Source organism: Carassius auratus, chromosome 10 (genome assembly GCF_003368295.1).
Source record: "Carassius auratus strain Wakin chromosome 10, ASM336829v1, whole genome shotgun sequence".
Classification (NCBI taxonomy): domain Eukaryota; kingdom Metazoa; phylum Chordata; class Actinopteri; order Cypriniformes; family Cyprinidae; genus Carassius; species Carassius auratus.
This window is the reverse complement of record NC_039252.1, coordinates 20,571,054-20,592,371: the sequence shown is the minus strand read 5'-3', so window position 1 is coordinate 20,592,371 and position 21,318 is coordinate 20,571,054. Positions and strand designations below refer to the sequence as shown.

The window sequence follows — 21,318 nt, the reverse complement described above, 5'->3', positions numbered from 1 at the left end:
GCCATTCCCTCATATGGACAGCAGACAGAGGCAGATATAGCATGTACGAATTATGACTTTAATTTAGGTCGACGTTTTATAGCCAATGTCGACCAGCTTAATTTCCATTCGAGGGCGATCGAGGTTCTCGCGCAACCGTACTGGCATAATAGCGGAGTTACGATACGTAAAGCGTTTTTCGCCTATTTATGATATGTTAATTCACAATTTATTACACCATTTTGCAGATATGCCGTCCAATAGCAAGCGAACAGCGAACTAATTAACTGCTGTACGGTTACCTCCTCAGACCAACGACATTTCGCTCAACGTTATCTGACAAATTTGTCAACTTTTGTGATGGATAGTGAAACGTTGTTTAATAAGTGTATGGAGATAGATAGATAGATAGATAGATAGATAGATAGATAGATAGATAGATAGATAGATAGATAGATAGATAGATAGATAGATAGATATTTTCTTTTTCGCCCTCTCTTGAGGAGGATCGAGACTTCGCTCTCATTAGGACGGTCTTCAGTGACTCAGAAGTTGAGCTTCTTCAGTTCCTGCAGCACGTTCAGTCTCGCGCTCATTTCTGTGGTTTGCTTGTTGAAACCGCATCGCACCGGAGACAACGTGTATTCCCACACCACTCAGAAGCAGGAGTATCTCTTTATCTTAGGTAATGTAATATTCTTATATTCTAAAGCAAATAACTTTTTACTGGTAATTCTACTGTGCATTGATTTTTCTATTTATGCAGCCAGCAGATAGGAACAGAAGGAGAGTTCTGCCTACAGGCTGCAGTCTGTAAGGGTGAAGAAAGCTAGGAATCTGTTTTAATTTTGCAGTTTGTGTGTGCTGTTAATAAGCTCTATGATTAAATCTTTAATCAAATATTTAATATATAGACTACCGCAGTTTCTTCACTTTGGTGGTACGGTACCCCTTTAAAAGGTACTGATTTGTAAAGTACTTCTAAAGTGTTAATATGTACTATTTAATAAGGTAGGCTACAAATATGCAGTATTTTAGCTTTTGTACCTCAAGGTAACGCCTCAGTGACAGCTTACCTTTTCTGAGTCTTGAGAGGTCGTTTGGGAAGCTCTAAGGATGTAACCGAAGACAGGATGCTTTATTTCTAAATTAAATAATTTATCATTATTGTATTTTCCCTTTCCAGAGGTAATTAACACTTATGGCAAGATAATGAATGGGTTAATTTATGGTACTGCAGACTCATTTCCAAAAAGAACAAAATGATCTTGTCTGGAATTGATTCCTTTTTTATCTAATGTCCCCATTAGCAGATTATATGTGATAAGATGCTGCCCTTATGAATATTATGACATTACAATCTTGGTTTATGAACTCCAGAATTAAATATAGCCTATTACTTTTTACAAGAAAATGTATACAGTACCTCCCATTTTAAAAGATCTTAAAAACTGCTTGCAAATGAACATAAAAAAAAAAAAATAAATAAATGAATGCAGTTTACTTTACTTTACAAATCAATTCAATGTCAACTGCTTATCAATATTTTTTATGTAGAATTCATTTTTAAGCAGGCAAACATATTGAATTAAGTTGCTTCTATTGAGGAATCCCAAATGTCATAGTGTAACTTCTATATTGTAGTTATTTCATACTTCACCATGCAATGTTTGAAAGGGGGCATTTTATGAAACTGCAAAGGTTCACTTTTGCAAACCTGAACTCTGCAAGATAATATAATGCCAATTGAATTTAAGCAGTGCCTACCTATTCCTTATTCTTGTTTGTCTGACTCTGATAGCAAAGGTACATTTTTGCTTCTAACTCCAACTTCCATATACAACTTCTGTTTGAAATGAAGCATTTTATCAAACTGGAAAAATTTGCTTTTGCAAAGACCAAAGAATAATGCCATTTCATCAAATGATTGGCATTTCAGTATTTTTTTTTTATCTGCATAAACTACATAAAACTTTTGAATTTAAGCAGCGTTTAAGCTCTGACATTCAAAATTATTGTTTCATAGTGAAAGTACACAGGCTCTTTGGAAAAATGCATCACAGCAGGCAAAGAGTGCTGTGCTTTAAAATGCCCGGATGGTTGGGAAAAGTGAACAAAAAGCTATTTTAAGACCTCCATTTTCTGAAGTCACTTTCACATAGGTACATTAAAGCATTTCAAATAACAACTGAGCAGTTATGCAACAACGTATTCAAGACTGAGCGAGAACAAGTGTGAAGGTTTACAAAACTGAAAACCCAAACTGATCAATTGTAATCTGAAAATCACACATTAACCAGCGATGACCTTTGTGTTTTCGTCCAGCAGGTGGAGACAGGAGCGTTGTGATCAAAGAATGGAGAGCTCTGGCTGGCAAGATGTTGAAGAGCCTCCTGGAAGCCAAGTGTACGAGGTGAAGGTGGTCCAAAACACCACGGCCCCTCACAACTATCCCTTTGCAGACGTCGCCCTGCTGCAGACCTTCAAGCCGCTCATCATCCCCTGTTACGTTCTTGTGGTGCTGGTGGGCGTCTTTGGTAACTACCTTCTGATCTACGCCATCTGCCGCTCGAGGAAGATGCACAACGTCACCAACTTCTTCATCGGCAACCTGGCCTTCTCAGACATGCTGATGTGTGTGAGCTGTGTCCCCTTCACGCTGGCCTACGCCTTCAGTCCTCACGGGTGGACGTTCGGCCGCTTCATGTGCTACCTGGTGTTCCTGATCCAGCCCGTCACTGTATACGTGTCCGTCTTCACTCTCACGGCTATTGCGGTCGACAGGTGAGAATGGTAGCAAAGCTAAGTGTGGTTAAAGTGGGTCGTATCACTTTAATAAAGGATGTGTAAAGGATGTGCACCGAATGATGGTTCTTTTGAAAGGACTTGGAGATCACAAGAGGTTTGGCGTAGTAAGTGAGGACTGCAGTTTGAGAGGAGGGTCACTATCCATGCTGTTATGCATGTTTGTTGACAAAAATATTTTTTTAGAATTGTAGAAAAATGAAGCTCAATTGTGCATTGTGATGTTTTCGTGACATATTGTCTCATTACTGATATCCAGTTTATTTTTACTATAAATATCAAAAATAAATAATGATGTAATAATATGAATTTTGAAAAGTTGCAATTTTATTTTTACATTTGCATTGAATTAATGTTGATTTAAATAAATAAAAGACACTGTAACACTACATTTCGGTTACTATAGTAAAAATACAGTTAAATTGATTGTGAGAATTAACGTGGTTTTAAAGGGTTAGTTCACCCAAAAATTTTGTCATTAAAGGGAACCTATACCATACAATTTTACCCAATCTCATATTAATCTCGAGTACCTATAGAGTAGTTTTGCATCCTTCATATCTCCAAAGGTGTGAAATCACACAAGAAGGTGTGTTGATATTGCAAAAGGACAACAGAAAACTCTCAAATATATATATATATATATATAACAATGCCTAAATGTTTGTGTGTTGTAACAGGTATTACGCTACAGTGCACCCTCTGAAGAGGCGAATCTCAATGGCTGCCTGCGCTTACGTGCTGTCTGGGATCTGGCTGCTGTCATGTGTGCTGGTCGCCCCCGCTGTGGCCCACACGTATCATGTGGAGTTCAGAGACGAGGGTCTGACGATCTGCGAGGAGTTCTGGTTGGGCCAGGAGACGCAGCGACTGGTGTACGCCTACAGCACGCTGCTGCTGACCTACATCCTGCCTTTATCCGCAGTCTGCGTCTCTTACCTCTGCATCTCGGTCAAACTCCGCAACTGCGTGGCCCCCGGACACCGAACGCGTGACCAGGCCGAGGCCCAGCGGGCACGCAAGCGGAAGATCTTCAGGCTGGTGTCTCTAGTGGTGGCGGCGTTCGGAGTCTGCTGGCTGCCCATCCACGTGTTCAATGTCCTGCGCGACATCGACATCCGCCTCATCAACAAGCGCCATTTCCTGCTGATCCAGCTCTTGTGTCATCTGTGCGCTATGAGCTCATCCTGCTGCAACCCGTTCCTGTACGCCTGGCTCCACGACCGTTTCCGCACAGAGCTGCGCAAGATGTTCACCTGCCACCGTCGCATCGGCATAACGGCCAACCAATGCGCCACAGCGAGCGTCGTGCTATGATGCCTATGATGATCTAAATTGCCCACGAAATGAAAAAAGAGTATGTCTGGGTCCAAACCGACATGCTGGATGGAAACCCTTGCTTAATTGAAGGACTGCAAATGCTAACTTGAATGATTCCTTATGTACAGTATTGAGATGATTCATCGCTATTTATTGAAATAAAAAGATGATTGTAACCTTCATGTTGTGCTTTTCTCAAAAATCTGAGAAGCTTGAAAGGTTCCTCACAGCGATGCCATAACAAAAGGACCATTTTTGGTTCCATCATGAACCATTCAGTCAAAGTTTCTTTAAGGAACCATCTGTTTCTAACCTTTTTATGATCTAAAGAACCTTTTTTCGCCACAAAGAACCTTTTGTGAAACAGAAAGGTTGTTCAGATGTTAAAGGTTCTTTATGGAACCATTTAGACAGAAAAAGACATTTGCAACCCATTTTGCTCTGTAATGTGATGTTTTGTGAGTAAAAGGATTTAAAAAATAAAAAGGATGGTAATTAATTTTATTCATCAGGAACTAAACGGATGGTGAGAAGTTTCTATATATGTGAAAGGTGGAGATGTTGGTGACCTTAACTTAAAAAGGAATTGAAGGGTCTGACCAAGAACATCCGCTTTGCTGAAAGTTTACAAAGAAAAAATAAATCCAGAAACTTAAAGTAAACAGGGACAGTTTTGCTTTAATTTATTTTGACGTCATTAATGCCTCTTTTTTTGCCAATTTCCTTTTCCATTAGCAATTTCCGGATTTTGTGATCATTGAGTACACTATAAATGTGCAGTGCAATATGTGAGCACTCACATGATAATCAGAGATATTAAAGTCTGATTCATAATGAATGGAAGAGCAAAGGGTCAAGCATTTGAGTCAAACGCACACAAAAAGAAAAAAAAATATCTGTGCTTTGAGGAGAAAGCTTCTGCAAGTTGTTTAAATTATTGCATGCTATTCATTAAAACAAAGATTTGCATTTAATCAGTTGGCATTTGTCATATATATTTTTTTTTTTAAGTAAATGTCGGTTAGCGGTCAGATAAATATTGTGTGCTAGCCTCTCTAACGCAATGACTTTCTAATATTTTCCAGTGTGCAAATGCGTCAGACATCAGAATGCAAGTCGTCGACTGAGTTCTTGTCCTCAGAAGGGCTTTTGATCAAAGCAGCAATTGATCTTACAACCAACAGCTCTCATGAAGGACCATACAAACAAGACAACATGAGAAGAGGCACTTTAAATCATTGTGACTGCCACCATTGAGATCACACACCAGCGGGGCATTTTAAAGTCTCGGATGCTAATAATATGATCAGGGTCTAGGAATGAACGTCCCTGGAATGATCACCCAAAAGGACAATATGTTAATAGAAAATCTGTTTGTTTTGGACATTTTAGAAGCTGCAATTTATGCAAAAAGCACAGGCATAAATCAAACAACATGAGATTATACATTACTTCCTGCAAACACGGCTATTCAAAACAGCCCTGCATCTTGAAAAAAAAAAAATCTGCTGATTTGCAAAAAAGGCTTAATTATTACCTAATTAGATATTGCAGAGAAAACAGAAAACATTTGGGTTTGCATATATATATATATATATATATATATATATATATATATATATATATACACACACACACACACACCCACACACAAACACTCACAAACACACACACAGTGTTTCCCATACACTGCACTACAATATCAAAACCAACTACAATATTAAAACTGACCGCCACAAATAGATTTTCCAAAAGGTCTTTTATTTGCATATATATGCCACCAATAGAGTTCAAGTCTGTGGCAAACACTGAATATACTATATAAAGTATATGCATTTGTCAGATTTCAGTATCTTTCGTGTTTACACATGTGCAATACGTCTATAGGATATTTCCCTATTAGATGTCTTTATAGGTGTTTATGATTTGGAATCTGCATAAATCTGACATCTTACAGATGCGTGTAAACAAAAGATTATTTTCAGAAGAAGCGATCTTTAACGGACATCTTGCAGATGTACGTGTGCTATCTGGACCACAAACGTCTCACTTTCGGGGTTAATCACAATTCTGAAAATATTAAATCACTCACCTTAGGATTTAGTGACTGCCAGGCCAAACACACCTCTGCAATGAGGAGGGACTATCCAGGCATCAACGGCTAGTTCAATCAAAGCAGATGTCCTGTCCCTATTATTATTAAAAGCTGGTTGAATGGTTTTAGCTGGTCTTCTTCTATCCTGTTTATAGCTGGTTTGCAGGCTGATTTTAGAAGGATTTTGACCACTTCTATAGCTGGTCAAGCTGGCAGACCAGCTCTCAAAGCAGCTAAACCAGGCTTTCTAGCTTTTCCATCTTAGCCAACTTCTCTCTTCGGGTTAAATGTGGTATTAGTGCATTCTAGCCAAATAAATTAATATGGGATTGCACTTAAACAGTGAAACATTTTTAATATGTTTATTTTAAATGACAGCGAAGCTTATAACCACAAAGTTATTAAAAACAAAGAAATTATGAAAAACAATTAAAATTTAAAGAAATTATGGATACTATGGTCAATTTCAGTGTTTTGAAATCCCACAGGGACTGCAGCATATGAACACCGTCAGGAGTCCTGTGAAGATATTTGTTATGGGCCATTACGGCATCTGACATTCTCTCAATTGTTTTTTTTTTTTTCAGCTTTACCTGTATTCTTAAAAATGCACAGACACAAACGTGTGATGCAGCCCTTTACAAAGCCACGCCTGTGACATTCTTTATTTCAAAAGCAGAGAATAATAAAGCTGTCAGCATACATGACAAAAGGCATAAAGTACAAATGATCACATGTTCATTATTTACAGATGAACTGATTCTTTTAAAGTGCTTCACTGAAAGGAAAACGCCGCATCAATACAAATATCCGTCTACAAAATATCATACAGCTTTTTAATTTATTTATATAAAACATTTTTCAAGAATATATGTAGCACTATTTCGTGCTACTACTTATTAAACATATAGGTTACATCCATTGAATGCTTTGAAAGATGATATTTAAATGATACTAATCAAAGAATATTAGCAATTCAAATGGAGGAAAAATACTTGGAGAAAATACTTAACATATGATTTATTTTAACATGTCCAAGAATAAACCAGTCACATGGTTAGGTGGATCTGAAGTAAGTCAAATAACAAACATTCATTTTGTCACCATTCAGCCCAAGATGTCATGTCTAAACCCTGATCTTCGGCTCACTGGTGTCTACAGTTACAGCTTACTGGATTTAGTGAAAAGCTCTGTGACTTACCCACAACCGTGTACTGATATTCACCCCATATTTGTGATAACAGTGCACATTAAATACAAAATTCTGCTACAAAAGTGCTCAAACGGACTTCTTCATCATGCTCAAGGACATTAAGATGTTGGGGTTCACCTCCATGACACGGACCAGAAGATTATCTATATACTGCTCCAGTTCCCCAATCTTAGCATCCTTCTGAGAAAGCTGCTGCTTCTGCTTTTCCAACAAGTTGATGATTTCCTCATGGGTTAGCTGGGAGAACAGTCCCATCCCCTTAGCCTCTGGGGCCTGAAAGATACAGTTGAACACAAATAGCATGATTACAAGTCAGCTGAGAACATCTTAGACAGTCATATTTCTATTCAATGCATGGTAAATGGCTACACAATAGTAGAAGAGAGAAAAGAAAATGCTACCTTTATCTTAACTTGCATGTCATCTGTAATTTTAGCAGATCTGGAAGCGTCTTGGGTCTCTCTGAGGTCTGGCTGCTTGTCCGTGGTGTTCAGGGGTTTCACTGCATGGGGCCTGAAAAAAAATAGAGAGCTGTAAGTCTTACAGGCAGATCTGAGTTTGCAGGGGTGGAATATAAAGCAGTCAATCGCAGAACTCCGCCAGAAGACATTAATGCATAATTTTGATATAATGCTTTGTAAAAAAAAAAAAAAAAAAAAAAAAAATAATGAGAAAGGATGACGAATACAAATTGCCCTGAATTTTTGAACTTCAAAGAACATGGAGGAACTGTTAAATATGAAAATATATGCCTTTATTTTCAGAGATGAAAGTGTTCATATCTGTGGTTTTCAATTATCGGAAAACTGTAGAATTTAGAATTAATGGAAAAATTAAAAAGTTCACACTGTGTAATTAAACATCCCAACCATATGATCTGAAACTCAGAAAAGACAAAGTTTAAACAATTGCAAACCATGTTCTTCAGAAAGGCCAGTTATTTGGAATCTCACATGAAAGTCCCAAAAATGAGTAATCTAGAGTCCAGAGTGTAATGTAAATATATATTCACACCTTGCAGTCAAGCAATAAGTTATATGAACTGGTGATCACAAGCTGTTGTGGCACAGAAACAATTGTAACTTATGCCTCCCTACCTTTTGGGAAATAATCATAACATATTAAGACTTTTATGTTCCTTACCTAAAGTACAAAGAATACAATGCAGTTGGTCAAAACAAAAGACAAATTTAAGACCAAGCAAAAGGTTCTGTGGGTAATTATCTCATAAGCAGTAAGCAACAATTCAGACAAGGCCAATCCTTTCTGCAGTTTACCTCCCAACCCGAATAAAAAAAACCCCACATAATTAAGGTGTCAAATTTTGCTAGAAACTTGCATGCTCGTGTTTCCCAAAAGTAAATGTTTTTAGAAATTTACTTTAGACTATAATGCTTTTGAGAAATAGTGTGTTGGGTCAAGTTGAAGCCAAACTCTGCAGGACATTCTCACTGATCCTTCGCTGGCTGTGCTGATTTAAATCTAGTGGTTCTTTTGTGTTTGTGTCGCAAGTTAAGTGACGCAGCAAGTGACGATTCTCTTCAGCCAACCAGTGATTAGCAGAGTTTACATGCCACGATTTGGTAATGCTATGGTTTACTTGTAACCACAACTGAGGTGGTAATAAAAAAAGTTTCCACTCTACCCAGTGGAAAAAAAACAAAAGTGAACCATACCAAGCCAAACCATGCTGTACCATGCAGTGGAAGAGTGCTATACATGTACTCAACCACGGATGAACGAGTTCGAAATATTCGCAGTGCTATCTAATGGACTCAACATTACACCTTCCGTGTCTAAAGGAAACTTTGGGATTTAGCATACTACAGAAACACAACCTTGAATTTATTATTTAAGCTGTGAATACAGGTCATGGATTTGCCTTTTAGTAGAACTGGTAAACAGGGAGACATTTGGAGAATAGATACAGCAACAAAGATTATTTAAAACCTTTAAAATATTTCAAGAAATACCACAGGATGGCTAACGGGAAACTACCATAAACATCTGCTGCTACTTCTAAGGGTCTCTACAAGTTCTATGCATGGCCTCACCTGCAGGCTTTGAAGGCAGGATCACCTGTTCTCAAGCTGTCACTCACATTTTTCTGCCCAGCAATGGGCTGAACACCATTGGGTGACACTCTGGCTTGTGGGAGAGACCGGCGCTCTGACCCATGACCTGCTTCCAGTTTCAAACGAGCAATAGCTTGACTGGAGGTTGAAAAGGAATACACCAGGGATTGGGTAAAATATGAAGTTGACTTGCTACTATTAACAGTTAGTTAATGACTTGTATTGATTTTGTATGCTGGGTTGACTGGTTGAGTTCAGTGCAGTTTATGGTTGCTGGCTGGATGCTGATTTGGCAGGAGGTAATGGGGCCCGACTCTTCATTTCGGAAATGCCACTCTCAAACAAGAAATTTTCAGCATTCTCGGGATCATTCACATTGTAGAAATACTTTCCAAGTACTGGATCAGACGTTCAAGGTATGTCTTCTCCAAAAGGTATGTCTTCTCCAAAAGACTGTGGGTTTTCTGGTAAATCCTTGAGTTTATTTTCTCTTTAGAAAAGGGCTTCAGAGTGCTCGGGTTGGTAAAAGGCTCTTCATCTGCAGGAAGATCATCAAGCTTGTCAGTCGACTCAACTATTTGTTCAATCAGGACCACTTCCATCAAGTACATTTATGACAATTATAATTGCATATAGTTAGTTTTGGCGGTATGGTTATGTTCTGGGCAACACTCCACAAGCCTGTCCATGCAGCCATGCTTGGACAGAACGGGGAGAGCAGCAAGACAAACCCCACTGGGGTACAGAACAGAACCATAAGCATATATATAATTACAATTCACAATTCCTTGAGTTGTAAACAAAATTTGAGCGTCTGCTTCCAATGAAGACACTGTAAAGAAAGAACAAAGTAAGATCGGATTACTGGTTCAGTTGGTGGAGTTGGGGTTGGAGGAGGGAGTTAATTGCAAGCAGCAATGCGATGGAAGAGACGCTGGAGAATGGGAATTTAAATAGACCGCAGGTGATAGGTGTCAAGACTGGATTGGTACACGTCAGGAACAGCTGACTGTCAGCTGATGCAAGGGTGACTAATGTGACCTGACTGAACTAACGCGATGCTCAATATCAGTGCAAGAGTATGAGGCATCATTGGTTTCATGTTCAGCTTGGTTGCTTGTTTCAGTTTTAGATGCAAACGTCTTGTAAGATTCTGACTGTAATGAAGTCTTTGGTGCTGGACCCTTGTTGTGTTTAGTTGTTTTGACCTCGGTACATATAAAAGGGTTGGTTTCTTGTCTGTTACTGAGATGACCCTGGATAAGATGCGATAAACTAGTGTTCCCAAAAATGGTTGCATCAGAGGTCCTTGACTCATCTTGTAAAACTGGGCACACTTTGTTAGTCTGGTCTATTTCCTGGAAGCTAGTAGTTCTCCATTCACCAGTATGAAAATTAGTTGTAGTTTAGGCTGCATGTGTCTTTTGAACTTCTTGCTTGTTCTTTGGTGGGAAAGGGGCATTTCTAAACAGCAGGAATCAGAGTCTCCATCATCTTCGGCTGTTCTAGATGGAAAAGCTTGTGTGGATTCAGGTATCGCTGGTGCTTTTGGAGGGACATCTGGTTTTCCCTTCTGCGTCTTTTTCTTGGGAGGCATTAGGGCACATTGTTTCTTCTCTGACCTTTCTTCAGTGTCTCCGAGACAAGAATGCGTTGCTGTTTGACACAGATGCTTTTGAAAAGAAGATTCCAGAAACAGAAGAACTGAGGATAATGAAGGATAATGAAAGGGAACATTAAACTTGGTCAAACACATCTGCTAAATATCGAAATGCATTGGCAAACAACTTAAAGCAACTTAGCTTTGGTCAACAACCATGAAAACCACTTGAAAGGGCACTTTTAAGTCTTTAAATCTGAACCTATTTACTCTCATTTTATTGAACAAATGTTATCAATATACATAAACTTTTTTAATGGATAGTTAAAATCAAAATTGCAATTATGACACCATTTACTCATCCTCATGTAATTCCAAACCTTTTTGGAATAAGTTTATGGACATTACATTTGACCAATAAAGATTTCTGAGAGAAATTTACACAAAACTTCCTTAATTTAACTGTAGACTTAAAGATGGCTGGTTTAGATTTAAAGAGCCACCGTCAAAGCATGCTATTTGCTCTGCAGTCTCTTTACATTCCAGAACTGTTTCATGAAGCCCTCAAGTGCATGAGTAAGTGAAAAGGAACCGCTTGATCAGCTGTTTTCCAGGGAAACAGATTTCTCCAGCTTCCCCTTGGTTAGACCTCAATCAAGTACCACACGAGAGCTAACATAATGAGAGTTGGAGACCTTAAAAATAACTGTCAGCATTAATGCATCTCAGCAGAAATAAACAGATAAGATCATGGTAAGAAAGACTCTTTATTCAGGTTTGGGTATTTCATTTGGTTAAGGGTTACTCATTTTATTCGGCATTATAATCATCTTCAGAAAATATGAGAAAAACAAAATGTTAATGAGGATTTTCCTTCCTTTGAGTCCTTGAAATAGTTTCGAAAGAACTGTGTTGCATGCCAGATGTTTTTTTGGACTTGTACAGACACGCACTCATACCAACACACACACACACACACACACACACCTGCATATTTAGTAATAGTGCCATATGCTCTTACATGACTGTGTTAATCACGATAGTGTGGTGTTATGGGCCCTACCACACTGAAATCGAGTTAGTCTAAGCATACTACAAAAACACTGAGAGACACTTTAATGCCTTTAATATTCAAGCTGTGATGATGGGTTATGGATTTGCCTTCCAGCAGAAGTAGGAAAATAGCAGACGATAGGAGAATGATTTGAAAAAGCTCTGTGAAATGACAAAAGTTATGAGTTCTGAAGAATGTTAAGAGTTCTTAGAGATACTGTCAAAACACAAACTTCATCAGAAAGGAGTGCTTCCTTTTGGTTCTGATTAGTAAGCAAAAGCTAATAGCGCTTTCCATTACCAGTACCAGGTCAACTCGACTCAGCTCACTTTTCGCTCTGTTTTCCATTGCAGATAGTACCTCCACAATAGTACCTGGTCATCATAGCGAACCTAGTGAAAATCGAGTGTATGCTGTTTTTGATCCTCGGGATGTGGCTGTTTCTCACAGCAAGAAGACAAACATTGTTTCAGGAGAGGGTGAGGGCAGCAAAACCATTTAAAAATGGCGGGGTTATTCAGGATACTCCGTCTGGCGCGTGCAATGATGACGCAGTGGATAGTGACGATTCTCTCTGACCAATCAGCAGTATGCCGTGTTTTCACGTCACATTTTAGTATCGCCTCAGCTCCCGCAGAACCTCGCCGAAGGTTGATACGAAAAAAAGTACCTGGAAGCAGGTACAACTTTTACACAGTGGAAAACCAAACGAAGGCGAGTCGAGGCGAGTCGAGTCAAGCTGGTACTGTGTAGTGAAATGTGCAATAAATGTATTCAACTGACTGGTCACGGTTGCTTGTTAAAATTATAAATGGAACTTTTCATGAAAATTGTCCCCGCCCACAGTGACATTCCCTTGGTCCAAAATGTGCCCCTCGTAGATGTATATTAAACATCAAAGATGTTCTAACAGCTCAGACAGTATTTAGCTTTCATTAAGAAGAGATAATTAAGTTGTCTTGTTGTGTTTTGGGCCTAATTCATCATGTAACACAAAGATATTTTTTATTCTTAGCCAACAGCTGGTTTCACTAATATTTTACATAAAAATGGTTTGTGTTTCATAATCCAAATGGATGTAATTTAAAAACAAACTTCTGTGTTTTCAGGTAAGACACTGACCTTGGCTTGACTGCAGAGACTTTGGTGGACTGACTTAGGACTTCAGGTTGAGAAACGGTGGGCTGTTCGAAGGGATTGGTGGAGCTCTCGTCGAATGAGAGGGGGTCTTCAAAGGGACTGGTGAACAGGATCTGGTCTGATGCTTTTTTACTCATATTCAGTCGAGCACTCCTGGGTTTGACCTTGGGCTGCTGTTCTTTCTCTTTCTTCTGTCTTTCCATTTCTTCTTTCTCTAGCCTGATTCTCTCCTGGTCTTCTTTCTCTTTCAGCTTCTTCTTCTCCTCCTCTTCCTCAGCCTTTCTTCTCACCTGCTCCTCTATTCTCTTGTTCGCAAGCTCCAACTTTTCTTTTTCCTGTCGCACCCTTTCTTGCTCTTTACTTTTCCTCTCCTCTGACAGTCTTTTCTCTTCTTCCTCTTTTCTTTTTTTGTTCTTCTCTGCTTCCATCTTTTCTTTTTCCTTCTGTAGTCTCTCCTCTTCTTCAGCACGTCTTCTGTCCATCTCCAACTTTCTTGTCTCTTTTTCTTTCTGCAACTTCTCATTCTCAAGTCTCATTCTCTCCTCTTCCTCAATTCTCCTCCGTTTATCTTCTTTCTGTTTCTCTAGCTTCCTCTTCTCTTCCTCCCTTTCCATCAATTTCCTTTCCTTTTCTATCTCTATCCTCTTTCTTTCCTCCTCTCTCTCAATACTTTTCCTCTCCTCTTCCGGTTTCCTCTCTTCCTCTTTAGCCGGTCTTCTTTCCTCCACCTGTCTTCTGTGCATCTCTTCCACTGCATTCTCTTGAGGTTGGTCCGAGGAGTCCATTGAGGTGCTGGAGGTTTTCCTGTCATGACCTCTGCGCAGGTCCTCCATGGATCCGTGGCCTGAGCTGTTCAGGCTGAAGGTGGAACCAGCCCTGGATCCTCTGGTCTCTGGATTTTCTGTGTAGACGTGATTGCCATTGATGCACGTGTTGCTCTGTGCTATGCCCAGTCCAAGAGACCCAGTACCCTGGGAAACCTTGCTGTCAGAGCTTCCTGTTCGCTTGTGCTTCAGAAAGTTGAACTTCTTTTTGCCTTTGAAGATAAAAAAATAAAAATAAAAAAAAAGAGAAAAACAATCACAATATTACTATGGGCTATTGAAAATTTGAACCAATTTATCAATTTTAGCAGACTCTACTGTTATCCGTATTTATTATACTGGAGATTAGAGTCATTTTTTGTTAATTTATCAGTCATTTATAATGCTCATTTTCCATATTTTCACATTTAGACTACCTTCGTCATCATCTAACACTAACTTAACATCCGTTTTTCATCAACATTTTTTTTTTCTAATTTGCCAATTTAATAATTTTTGTTTTGTTAAACAATTCCTTGTCATTTTTCTTATTTTTTTTATTTTTTTTTAAGTATATACAGTTTATATATATATATATATATATATATATATATATATATATATATATATATATATATATATATATATATATATATATATATATATATTTATTTCAGTCAAGTTGTTTTTTTTTACTTCAAATAAAAATGATTTTATCTGGTTTTACTTTACTGTAGTAACCCTACTTAAAACGAATCTTTAAAAACCATAAAACTAAAATAAATTATAATTAATTATAATTTATAATAATAATCAAATTAATAAGTTATCAATTTATAATCTTTAATGTCATGGGCAAAATTTTACTGTTTTAACTTTTCAATAAATAAATATTTAAATCTTAGCCAAATCAGACTAAACCAGTATAATTATATCGGAAGATATCAGTATTTACATGGCATTTGGCATGAACTAATATTTATTAGTGTATGATTTCCCTGAATATCAAACCTAGGACTTTGGTGTTGCTAGCACCTGCAGGAACAATGTGGTAGCGGACATCATCCATCCCTAATATTGAAAATATGACAACAAATAGTGTCACATGTACCTTCAGGAGACTCTATATTCAGGCCAGACGATCTGCTCAGACTGATGGCCGAGTCTTTTTCAGGCAGCGTGCCAAGTGTGGACATGGACTGGGAAAGGTTACGGTGCAAACCAGGCTTGGGTGCGAATAGGGACTTGAGTTTATTCTTCTTTTTGGCTCCAGATGTGGCACCAGGTTCTTCTTCTCCCTCACTGTCAGTCAGTACCCGGCCGACTGAAGGCACAATGGCTGAAGCAGAATCCGACATGCCATCTTTCTTTTTCCCTTTCAGCTTATCCTTGATCTTGCCAAGCCGTGAGCGTGACTTGTCCGGCCCAGAGAGGTCATACATGCTGGCCGTCATGTTGTTCTTCATGAACTGAATGTCTAGGAGCACCTCACCCCTCTCTTTATCAGCCTTCCCCGTCTTGCCCATCAATTTGAACCATCTGTATGAACACAAATAGCACAGGATGTTTCGTTTCAAGCATTTTTCATTTCCCAAAGCACCTCCCTTATCAAAAGCTAGAAGCAAAACATGACATGGAATATTCAGTATGAGATTATGTTTGTGCTACACTTTACAAAATTGGTCAGAACTGCAAAAAAACTGCAGTCAAAGCTATGGAATCACAAAGTCCGAGTTTATAGCTTCGCGTGATTGTTGACATTCCTCAAGATCTATAAACCAGAACAGCACATCAGGTTCACAGACTGAGACACTGTGATGTCGTAACTCAAGGATACTAGTGGATAAAGACTTCAGGGTCTAAAATAAACATCTACTGTGTAGAAAGTCTCAAATTAAAATGGGTCGATCAATCTAAAAAGTCCAAAATACAACTTATAGCCTTGAGCAATCTGTTTCTTAGCTACAAAGAGAAATGCATCATGTTGTTTTCCAGGAAATGTCTAGGCTGGTGAGCTAACATGTCTATGTTAACAACCAACTTAGATCCATAAAAACAGAGGAATAACATGAGGACACAAGGGTGCGGTAACTGCACAAAGAACTCGTTTCATGGAAACTAGCGTATGGCTGCGAGAGTGGAGTGGGTGGCTTAGAAAAGCAATTTTGAGAAAGCCACAAAATGGACACGCATTGGCAGATTAGGGTCAGGAAAAAATTTACATTTACTAAAACCTTAAAAAAAAGTCAACAGGGAACTGGTGAAGCTTGACATCTCCAGAGTTCTGAATACAGTCAGTAACCATCTTGTTTCTCAAGCAGCCTCTTCAACAGCAGCTGCTACTTTAGTGTTTATGACGACAGTAAGAGCACTGGACACAGTGAGTAATGCAATTCTAATGCTACGGAGAAAATCACATGATGGGCATGTGTTGACACGACTTTGTGGCTATCTGCTAAATAATACTGCGATGAGTCTGAAGCTAAATATAGCAACACACTCTGGGATTATGCTTCAATAACATTTTTTTCATATCTACGTCAGAGAATAACAAACTAGCTAGCTGGGATAAACAGTACAATTAAAAGCAACTCATTTCTGTCCGTAATATTTATTTTCTCTTAAGTGGCTTTAAAAGTTGTTGTTTTTCTCTCATAATCATAATATAGGCCGCTAATATTGCTAAGCAGAAGTGAAACAAGGATAAAAAAAACCTACTGTAGTACATCCATCAAGTCTTTACAAACTGATTTGCATTACATTAACAAAAAAAAAAAAAAGTGGCTAATGGTTTTAATATGTCGCATGAGCACATTTCTGAATCACAGCATAATTTTTAACAATTACATACCAACGATCTACAGTTTGACATGGTAGAGTTTTCGGACTTTACTAACCATTAAACTACAAGTCTGAATAACTGCAATCAGGGTGTAAAACAGGAATTTCAGGGCGTAAAATAGAAGTGGTTAAAGGGCTGGTAACCAGAAAGTTGCTAAATCAAATCCTGGAAGGAGTGAACCATAAGCGATCACAATTATGGGCTTAAACAATAAAAGCTGTTTAACCACATTTCCTTAACGCCAATTACACAATGACAAGAGAAATGGCTTTGCACATATGGGAGGTGTTCATTTGACTCGACATGTTCGGAGCCTCAGAAATGCACTGATGCAAACACAAGCAGCTTCTGCCGTGATGTCACTGCACTGAAGTTACATTAGAGTTCTGGTCACAGGAGGGAAGTTGCAAAAGGGTGTTGTCTGCTTTGAGATGAGCTCAGACCTTTTAGACAAGCTTGAAAAGCTACTGTATATACAAAATATTAACCTCAAATAAAAATCATTTAATTTTTTTTTTTTTTTTTTGGTTAAAAGTCTGCAACCCCCCCCCCCCCCCACCCAAATGATTTTTGGTATGTAGTACAACTTCTTGATTAATTCAAATCATGCAATCATTAACAATCATTAAGTCTTAACATTTGATGTTACAGCATGATGAAATTCACTTAAAATTAAGATACACTGTGATATACCGTTTGATATGCTGCTATATAAAGTTTTTGTATATTAATGGCAACTTTTTTATATTTTCGTTTTTCCTTGAAATTTTAGTAAATGTTTGTTATTTTTTGTGTTTCGTTTTTTGAAATATCTCTTTATAGTTTATTTTTGTACATAAACTTAATAAACACATAAAATGCTGCCCTGGCAATTAGTTGAATTAAAATAAATTCAAGTTTTTATATGTTCATTTATTTCAATTAATGTTTATGAAAATTCTATTTTTTTTTTTTTTTATGGTTTTAGTTTTAATTTTCCCTAATGATAATACCTACCTACCAGAAACTGAAAGAAGTGACACAGAATATAATGGATTGTTTATATGATTGACAGTCACAATTTTGTGTTTAAATGCCGCTATTCATTGACCATTTGTTAAAGGAGGGAGAAATTACTTCTCTTGGAAATAGGGCCTATTTTTGAAAAGTGTTGGGTAAGATGATAAAAGACTTTAATAAGCAAAGTTCTTGACAAACTCATCGGTCTCCCCCCGTTAAAATCCTCAATAACAGCTGTGCACCCCCCCCCCCCCGACAGGAAGTGAAGGCAGCATCAGACGAATCAGCAATGGATCTTTCATTGTTCCAGTGTCTGTCAGCAGCTCGACTTCCTGCATGTGCCAGTGCACTGATAAGAGCGTTATGTGACACGACTGTTTTATCACATGCAGCAGTGCAGAAACCTTCCCTAAGCTCAACTATATAGAGTTTCACTTTACTTGTTGTAAAATATTCAAATAACTTATGCATGAAGCTCAGATGATTGGACATGAGGGACATAACATGGGTTTTTCTTGATATTTCCAACTAGCAAAATATTTGTTTTTGATATTCAAATGGAATTATTTCTGCTCTGAGGTAAAATACATTGAATTTAACTTTTTCTCCTTGTAATATTACAAGTTTTGCATTAAGAAAACCACCTGCAAACAACAAACTAAACTTTGTTGGGTGACAGTGGGAGCAGACAGGTGACGTGTTCCCATTCTGCCTCGAATCAGGAGAGTTACGGTGTATAAAGTGTCAGCGCACAAGGTCACGCAGAAAGAAACGGAGGATGCCGTCTGTATTAGCATGAGGCATTTAGCATATTTTAGAGAGAGAAAACCCAAGTGTTTTCTTGACTTTGAAGTCTGAAGCAGTTGACAAGCCTTGACTTTATGCCATGCTAACAGAAAATGAGTTATCAGGCCGTGCGTGTGACGTATGTCAAAGCCTGAGAGAGAACTGTGGCACAAACAGAACAATCAGACGCCAGAAAAGGGATGTTAGATGTTTAACCTTCTCTAACATACTGTTCCATTTAAATGGCTGCACAATATAAAAGAGGAAATTTGAGTGGGCGAACAAATGTGGACAAAGGGTGTGAATTACATGACAAAATTTAACTTTCAGATTCTGGGGGTTGTTATAATACACAAGAAAAGATTGATTCAAGAGACTGAGATCTTTTTTATGTCTTATGTGCAACAAGACTGCATTTATTTGATTAAAAATACAGTAAAAACATCAATATTTTGAAATACTGTTTTCTATTTAAATATACTTTAAAATTAATTTATTACTGTTATTGAAAAGCTGAATTGTCAGCATCATTACTCCAGTCTTCAGTGTCACGTGGTCCTTCAGAAATCATTCTAATATGCTGATCTACTGCTCAATAAATAATTATTATTATCAATGTTGGATGAATAGTGAAATGTTTCATAATACTTTTCTGTCATTTTTGATTAATTTAATGATTAATTAATTTAAATAAATCATACTGTGACCGTTAACTTTTGAACAGGAAGCAGCAGTGTAACACTAAGGGTTATTAATTACAAATTTTAAAAAGTAATACTCTTTCTTTTTAAATAAATTATATTAAAAAAAAACTGGAATTAGTTCGGGGAACAGCAGACTGGAACACAAAAAAGTGGCATCAAAATAAATCGATATTTTCCAGCGATAACACCCTGTTGATGTCAACCACAATACTGTCAGTCGTACACACAACCCCTGAGAGATCAAACTTCAGAATCACCATCAGAACTGCAGATCGGTTAACAAGAGACACAGAGGTCCAGTTTCATGAGAGTCGGCTTACTCAGAGAGACCTCAGTGAGTTTCCGGTTCCTCTGACCTGAAGCAACAGCAGTCAGTGTGAGTACACAAGAATATATGACATAATAAGCTCTATCCTTTGACAACAGGAAATGTCTCAGTCCTGACCCTCTAGTGGCCTAGTTAATTAAAAAACAGCTTTCATTCTGACTCAAACATCAGCTGAAATTATAGAGCAAAATAACTATTCGGCAGAAGGCCAGACGAGCGATGGCTGCCTTTGTTCTTGAGATTGAGTTAGGCCTCTTAATGAAAATGACCAGGCAGGTTCTAATCAAAGGCTTTGAGAGTTTACAAGAAAACAATGAAAGTCATTCAGAGAACAGGTAGAGAAACACCAGCTCAGAACGCTGTGATAGATTTGTGTGCTGCTCCGTAAATGTCAGTCCGAACCTTTGCTTGCCGTGACTGATGTTACAATGATGTCTAGAGCTAAACTAATTTATTCATGAAGTCTGTCCATAATGTACGCCGAGTGGCCTTGTATTACAGAGAGATGGAATAACCACCTGATCCAGTCAAACAGATTTGCACTGACCTTTATCAAACATTCCAAATGAATGCTAATGGAATATCATTAAATTACGCCTCCATTTAGGAATCTCCTAAAGAAACCGTCTTCTGTCAACATAAAAAAAACTGGATTCTGAGTCATTTGTGGAGGTCTGTGACGTCTCTGGTTGGGGGGGGGGGGGGGGTTACACCCCGTTTCTTTCTATCTACCGTGACCAGGTCCAAGAAGTCCAAGAACATTCAAAGCTCTGCTCATAATTCAGCACAGAAGCATCCTTGTGGAAGTGTCCGAACACTAATAAGTAACGTTAGCCGAGAAAAGTCAGATGCACTTGAGAAAGGCCTTTATGTTTTGCCAAATATATTAAAATATAAGTAAAAATTAGTATAATATATAGTATATATACAGTTTATGAGGACCAGAAATCATTTTTATAGATATAGATTTATTGTTTATATCAAATATTACGTTCACTCACTCAGTTTTATCACGGGATTTATTGTCTTGGAGTTCCAGGAGGTTGATGGTCGCCTGTCCGAGCATTTTATCGGGTCCCATCAGAGCCCGGTGCATCACACACACCTGTAGGGTGCAGCGCTCCGCGTTACTGGGGTGAAACAGCGGCAGGTCGAACGCGGCCTCCTCTTTCCACACCGGGGCGACGCTCTTCTCCTGCACCGAGGTGGAGAACTTATCCTTGGCCACCTGCATGATGGCGTACGCGTCGTTGGTACCATTCTTCCCTTTGCTCCGCAAACCCCTCGCCTGGAGCACCGTTACCTGGACGCTGGTGGGAAACCACTGCTGGCTTTGCACTGCTAGAGACATTTCTGTGACAACCCAACTCGTTTCAGTCGGGACTGAAAAGTCAGCAGGACGCGCGTGTTGCCTGTCCAGCGAAAACTTTCAAAGCGTCAAATGTTAGTTAATGTTTCTCTGGAAAAGTTCCACCTAACCCAGTGAAGCAACAAGTGAGCTTCACTCTAAAGCCACGCCCACAATCCATGAGCAACGGCGTGTGGGCGTGGCCTGGCGTGACGCAACATGTAGCA

The 21,318-nt window shown here is 38.5% G+C and overlaps 2 protein-coding genes across 3 annotated transcripts; one reads left to right on the top strand and one right to left on the bottom strand.

The window, feature by feature from the left end:
* The first annotated feature begins 168 nt into the window (after positions 1-168).
* On the top strand, positions 169-4,441 carry LOC113110296 (prolactin-releasing peptide receptor-like). Of its 2 annotated transcripts, none has more exons than XM_026274404.1 (3): positions 169-664; positions 2,305-2,763; positions 3,465-4,441. In XM_026274404.1, exons 2-3 carry the CDS (start codon positions 2,336-2,338, stop codon positions 4,099-4,101), a joined length of 1,065 nt encoding a protein of 354 aa, XP_026130189.1. In that variant the 5' UTR covers positions 169-664; positions 2,305-2,335; the 3' UTR covers positions 4,102-4,441. The 2 variants fall into 2 exon arrangements, with proteins under 2 accessions (XP_026130189.1, XP_026130188.1); XM_026274403.1 differs by having other exon boundaries at positions 170-664; positions 2,308-2,763.
* Positions 4,442-6,823: 2,382 nt separating this feature from the next.
* Positions 6,824-21,236, bottom strand: LOC113110282 (rab11 family-interacting protein 1-like). The gene is made up of 5 exons (XM_026274382.1): positions 20,745-21,236; positions 15,196-15,623; positions 13,264-14,317; positions 7,814-7,925; positions 6,824-7,685 (listed from the first exon to the last, which is right to left on the bottom strand). The coding sequence occupies exons 1-5, from the start codon at positions 21,092-21,094 to the stop codon at positions 7,479-7,481; spliced, it is 2,151 nt and encodes a 716-aa protein (XP_026130167.1). The 5' UTR covers positions 21,095-21,236; the 3' UTR covers positions 6,824-7,478.
* Positions 21,237-21,318: the final 82 nt, after the last annotated feature.